We start from the raw sequence: 6,247 nt of genomic DNA, 5'->3' as shown, positions 1-6,247 counted from the left end.
GAAGAATCGCCCCCCAATGTCTTTGATGTTCCTCTTCACGCTGAGCTGTAAGCCCTGCAGCCCCGGTGTGCTGCCGAGCACCATGAGAGTGTGACGGTCGGTATCGGGGGATGGGTCGGGGGTCTCTGCGTCCATGAGCCCCCTCTCGGTTTGGCCGGAGCGCCCGCGGTCACACAATGTCTGCACAGTGGAACGTCTTTAGAATATCGTCCTGTAAATCCACTTCTGGAAATTGGCCACGGCCGTGTAGACTCCGGGATATCGGGGGTTCGCACAGCTGTGACCCCAAGATACAACGCCAAACACTCGCCCGTCACAGACCAGGGGCCCCCCGGAGTCTCCCTGCAAAGAAGAGGGGGGAAAGTTACCAAAGCCTCCGCAATATGTGTCCACATGGTGAAGGGGGCTCCGGCCTCGGGGGTCTCCACATGTAACCACAGGCACTGATATATAGGAGCTACAGTATATGCCGCTATTATGTGGGGACTGGTGATACTGCTTTTCAGCACTAGATGGCAGTATTACATATGAGCTGGATGGTAGCGCTATTTACCACTATATGGTGGTGTTATATGTGAAATGTCTGGTGCTGATATCTAGCACTATATGGCGGTGTTACTTAGGTACTGTATGGCTGTATTACAGCTGTGGCTGATATTCAGTACTATATGACAGTGTTATGCAGGTACTGTATGACACTATTATGCCTGGTGCTGATAACCATCACTATATGGCTGTGTTACTCAGGTACTGTATGGCTGTATTATGCCTAATGCTGATATCCATCACTATATGGCGGTGTTATGCAGGTACTGTATGGCAGTATTATGCCTTGTACTGCTATCCATCACTATGTGGTGGTGTTACTCAGGTACTGTATGGCAGTATTATGCCTGGTACTGATAACCAGCGCTATATGGCGGTGGTACTCAGGTACTGTATGGCAGTATTACGGCTACTGCTAATATCCAGCACTATGTGGCGGTGGCACTCAGGAACTGTACGGCAGTATTACGGCTACTGCTGATATCCAGCACTATGTGGCGGTGTTATTCAGGTACAGTATAGCAGTATTACGGCAACTGCTGATATCCAGCACTATGTGGCGGTGGCCCTCAGGAACTGTATGGCAGTATTACGGCTACTGCTGATATCCAGCACCATATGGCGGTGTTACTCAGGACTGTGCTGCAGCACATTGCTCTTTTCTCCCATTTACCGCTGGTTGATTCTCCTGCCCCCTGCAGGCAGGGCGGGGGGTGACAGTTACCTGGCAGGCGTCCTTGCCCCCGCTGTTGTAGCCGGCACAGATCATGTTCTTGGTGATGTGCCCGGAGTACGAGGCGGAGCTGTTACACAGTTGTACCGGGACAATGGGCAGCTTCACGCTGCGCAGAGTGTCCGAGGCTTTACCGCTGACTGCACTGGTGTAACCCCAGCCGGACACCTGACACAGGCGACCCTCACCGGGCGAGACCCCCTGCGCCGGGAGGGGCACTATGGACACGAAGGAGTTATACACCGCGGCACGATTCAGCTGTGAATACAAATGGAGGCGGCGTTACTTCCCATGCGTTACACTGGCGCTAACAGTCTGCGCTGAGAGAGGGTCTGCGCTGAGAGAGGGTCTGCGCTGAGAGAGGGTCTGCGCTGAGAGAGGGTCTGCGCTGAGAGAGGGTCTGCGCTGTGAGAGGGTCTGCGCTGAGAGAGGGTCCGCGCGCTGAAACGGTCTGCGCTCTGAGACGGTCTGCGCTGTGAAAGGGTCTGCGCTGATGGAGGGTCTGCGCTGAGGGAGGGTCTGCGCTGAGGGAGGGTCTGCGCTGAGAGAGGGTCTGCGCTGAGGGAGGGTCTGCGCTGAGGGAGGGTCTGCGCTGAGGGAGGGTCTGCGCTGAGAGAGGGTCTGCGCTGAGAGAGGGTCTGCGCTGAGAGAGGGTCTGCGCTGAGAGAGGGTCTGCGCTGAGAGAGGGTCTGCGCTGAGAGAGGGTCTGCGCTGAGAGAGGGTCTGCGCTGAGAGAGGGTCTGCGCTGAGAGAGGGTCTGCGCTGAGAGAGGGTCTGCGCTGAGAGAGGGTCCGCGCGCTGAAACGGTCTGCGCTCTGAAAGGGTCTGCGCTGATGGAGGGTCTGCGCTGAGGGAGGGTCTGCGCTGAGGGAGGGTCTGCGCTGAGAGAGGGTCTGCGCTGAGGGAGGGTCTGCGCTGAGGGAGGGTCTGCGCTGAGGGAGGGTCTGCGCTGAGAGAGGGTCTGCGCTGAGAGAGGGTCTGCGCTGAGAGAGGGTCTGCGCTGAGAGAGGGTCTGCGCTGAGAGAGGGTCTGCGCTGAGAGAGGGTCTGCGCTGAGAGAGGGTCTGCGCTGAGAGAGGGTCTGCGCTGAGAGAGGGTCTGCGCTGAGAGAGGGTCTGCGCTGAGAGAGGGTCTGCGCTGAGAGAGGGTCTGCGCTGAGAGAGGGTCTGCGCTGTGAGAGGGTCCGCGCTGAGAGAGGGTCTGCGCGCTGAAACGGTCTGCGCTGTGAGAGGGTCTGCGCTGTGAGAGGGTCTGCGCTGTGAAAGGGTCTGCGCTGAGGGAGGGTCTGCGCTGATGGAGGGTCTGCGCTGAGGGAGGGTCTGCGCTGAGAGAGGGTCTGCGCTGAGGGAGGGTCTGCGCTGAGGGAGGGTCTGCGCTGAGGGAGGGTCTGCGCTGAGGGAGGGTCTGCGCTGTGAGAGTCTGTGCTTCTATGATTGGCTGGACAAGCTGCTTAGACTGTGCTGTCAGTATACAAACAATTTCACTTTGTCCAGCTCACCTGCTATTTGCCGGAGACCGCTTATCCAGGACCGTACACGGAATGGAAGGTAGCAGAACTCATTTCATGTATAAGAAAAAATTCCAGCAACAAGTCCATGGAAAAATCTTCATTAAAAATTCATGTTTATTTATCAAACTTTTAAAAACAGTCCATGTTAACAATTGCCTCAACAGAGGACGCGTTTCGAACGACCAAGTTCTTAATCCGTCTCTAACTCTTCTGAGAAAAAAATGGACTCATTAAAAAGGGCTGAAACCCTAACATGAACCTCATTAACCAGTAGAAAGGGTTAGGAGGTGCAGCAAAGAAGTTCTCCTATTAACCCTACATATTCAAAGTCCCAGAGAAGACCAAACACAGTCTCCTATAGCACTAATTCCCATATGTCCACATTCTGGTTTGCTTTTAAATATTTTTATTTCTATTTAAATTTTTATTTTTATTTTATTTAATTTTATTTAATTTTCATTCTATCATTATATCCCCCTATCACTATTTCCCAATCAGAAGCAAATTCAAAGGAAGAAGAGAAAAAAGAGGAAATCCCCCTCTAATAGAATTTATTTCCCTAGGAATTATTTTCCATGATGTTTTTTCATAAATTTTTAACAAACTTCCAATAGAGTCCACTCTTTTCTCAATCAGAAAAAATACAATGGAATATATTACACATCTCATTCCTATCCGGTCCCATATTCACAATGATGCAAAAAACAAAATTATAAAAATTAATGATATAATGATAGAATGAAAATTAAATAAAATTAAATAAAATAAAAAAAAATTTTCTCAGAAGAGTTAGAGACGGATTAAGAACTTGGTCGTTCGAAACGCATCCTCTGTTGGGGCAATTTAACATGGACTGTTTTTAAAAGTTTCATAAATAAACATGAATTTTTAATGAAGATTTTTCCATGGACTTGTTGCTGGAATTTTTTCTTATACATGAAATGTGCTGTCAGTAGTATGAATTCAGCTCTGGATGTGACTTGTGACACAAGGCTGGGGCTACGACAGAGGACTGGCAGCGTAATGCAGGTGAATGGAGCCACGACTGCGACAAGAAGTCGGTTGTTCTATGACTCGCTGGTCGCGGGATCTTGGGGGTCGCACGGAGACCCCATTCACCTGCTTATCACGCTTTGTCCGCCCTCCGGTCGCCCGGCTCGCTCACCTTGATCAGCATGATGTCGGCGTTCTTGGAGGAGGAGCTGTAGTTGGGGTGGCACACGAGCCTCGCCGGCCGGAAAATCTGCTCCGTCCCTTCAAAGATGGACAAGGAATATTCCCCGGCGACGACCAACATCTGGCTCTGGCTGTAGACACGAGGAAGATCGGCGCGGATTATAGCGAGACGCAATGTTCAAATGTTACAGGGTCTGGCCTCTAGTCACATCCAGAGCTGCAATCACAGAACTTCTGGGATCGGGAGAATCACTGACCAGCAGGGGGCAGCAGAGAGATGAGAATCACTGACCAGTAGAGGGCAGCAGAGAGACGAGAGAATCACTGACCAGCAGAGAGATGAGAGAATCACTGACCAGCAGAGGGCAGCAGAGAGATGAGAGAATCACTGACCAGCAGAGGGCAGCAGAGAGACAAGAGAATCACTGACCAGCAGAGGGCAGCAGAGAGACAAGAGAATCACTGACCAGCAGAGAGATGAGAGAATCACTGACCAGCAGAGGGCAGCAGAGAGATGAGAGAATCACTGACCAGCAGAGAGATGAGAGAATCACTGACCAGCAGAGGGCAGCAGAGAGATGAGAGAATCACTGACCAGCAGGGGGCAGCAGAGAGACGAGAGAATCACTGACCACCAGGGGGCAGCAGAGAGAGGAGAGAATCACTGACCAGCAGGGGGCAGCAGAGAGACCAGAGAATCACTGACCAGCAGAGGGCAGCAGAGAGATGAGAGAATCACTGACCAGCAGGGGGCAGCAGAGAGATGAGAGAATCACTGACCAGCAGGGGGCAGCAGAGAGAGGAGAGAATCACTGACCAGCAGAGGGCAGCAGAGAGAGGAGAGAATCACTGACCAGCAGGGGGCAGCAGAGAGACCAGAGAATCACTGACCAGCAGAGGGCAGCAGAGAGATGAGAGAATCACTGACCAGCAGGGGGCAGCAGAGAGACGAGAGAATCACTGACCACCAGGGGGCAGCAGAGAGAGGAGAGAATCACTGACCAGCAGGGGGCAGCAGAGAGACCAGAGAATCACTGACCAGCAGAGGGCAGCAGAGAGATGAGAGAATCACTGACCAGCAGGGGGCAGCAGAGAGATGAGAGAATCACTGACCAGCAGGGGGCAGCAGAGAGAGGAGAGAATCACTGACCAGCAGAGGGCAGCAGAGAGAGGAGAGAATCACTGACCAGCAGGGGGCAGCAGAGAGATGAATCACTGACCAGCAGGGGGCAGAAGTGAGACCAGAGAATCACTGACCAGCAGAGGGCAGCAGAGAGACGAGAGAATCACTGACCAGCAGGGGGCAGCAGAGAGACCAGAGAATCACTGACCAGCATGGGGCAGCAGAGAGAGGAGAGAATCACTGACCAGCAGGGGGCAGCAGAGAGACGAGAATCACTGACCAGCAGGGGGCAGCAGAGAGACGAGAGAATCACTGACCAGCAGGGGGCACCAGAGAGATGAGAGAATCACTGACCAGCAGGGGGCAGCAGAGAGACGAGAGAATCACTGACCAGCAGGGGGCAGCAGAGAGAGGAGAGAATCACTGACCAGCAGGGGGCAGCAGAGAGACCAGAGAATCACTGACCAGCAGGGGGCAGCAGAGAGATGAGAGAATCACTGACCAGCAGGGGGCAGCAGAGAGACCAGAGAATCACTGACCAGCAGGGGGCAGCAGAGAGATGAATCACTGACCAGCAGGGGGCAGAAGAGAGACCAGAGAATCACTGACCAGCAGAGGGCAGCAGAGAGACCAGAGAATCACTGACCAGCAGGGGGCAGCAGAGAGATGAGAGAATCACTGACCAGCAGGGGGCAGCAGAGAGACGAGAGAATTACTGACCAGCAGGGGGCAGCAGAGAGACGAGAGAATCACTGACCAGCAGAGGGCAGCAGAGAGACGAGAGAATCACTGACCAGCAGGGGGCAGCAGAGAGATGAGAGAATCACTGACCAGCAGGGGGCAGCAGAGAGACTAGAGAATCACTGACCAGCAGAGGGCAGCAGAGAGATGAGAGAATCACTGACCAGCAGGGGGCAGCAGAGAGACGAGAGAATCACTGACCAGCAGGGGGCAGCAGAGAGATGAGAGAATCACTGACCAGCAGGGGGCAGCAGAGAGATGAGAGAATCACTGACCAGCAGGGGGCAGCAGAGAGATGAGAGAATCACTGACCAGCAGGGGGCAGCAGAGAGATGAGAGAATCACTGACCAGCAGAGGGCAGCAGAGAGACTAGAGAATCACTGACCAGCAGAGGGCAGCAGAGAGACGAGAGAATCAC

At 53.3% G+C, this 6,247-nt stretch overlaps 1 protein-coding gene across 1 annotated transcript; it reads right to left on the bottom strand.

The window, feature by feature from the left end:
- Positions 1 to 4,085, bottom strand: LOC142257233 (trypsin-3-like). Its single transcript, XM_075329385.1, has 3 exons — positions 3,954 to 4,085; positions 1,271 to 1,537; positions 1 to 342 (listed from the first exon to the last, which is right to left on the bottom strand). Exons 1-3 carry the CDS (start codon positions 4,083 to 4,085, stop codon positions 199 to 201), a joined length of 543 nt encoding a protein of 180 aa, XP_075185500.1. The 3' UTR covers positions 1 to 198.
- Positions 4,086 to 6,247: the final 2,162 nt, after the last annotated feature.

Source organism: Anomaloglossus baeobatrachus, chromosome 11 (assembly GCF_048569485.1).
Source record: "Anomaloglossus baeobatrachus isolate aAnoBae1 chromosome 11, aAnoBae1.hap1, whole genome shotgun sequence".
Classification (NCBI taxonomy): Eukaryota; Metazoa; Chordata; class Amphibia; order Anura; family Aromobatidae; genus Anomaloglossus; species Anomaloglossus baeobatrachus.
The sequence above is the reverse complement of the archived record's forward strand: the minus strand, read 5'-3'. Positions and strand labels throughout refer to the sequence as shown.

Excerpts from the sequence above, each read along its gene's own strand:
- LOC142257233 (XM_075329385.1), bottom strand. The coding sequence starts at position 4,085 with ATGTTGGTCGTCGCCGGGGAATATTCCTTGTCCATCTTTGAAGGGACG. Across the intron at positions 1,538-3,953 it reads CCGACATCATGCTGATCAAG|CTGAATCGTGCCGCGGTGTA; the intron begins GTGAGCGAGCCG and ends TTGTATTCACAG. Across the intron at positions 343-1,270 it reads GGGGCAAGGACGCCTGCCAG|GGAGACTCCGGGGGGCCCCT; the intron begins GTAACTGTCACC and ends TCTTCTTTGCAG.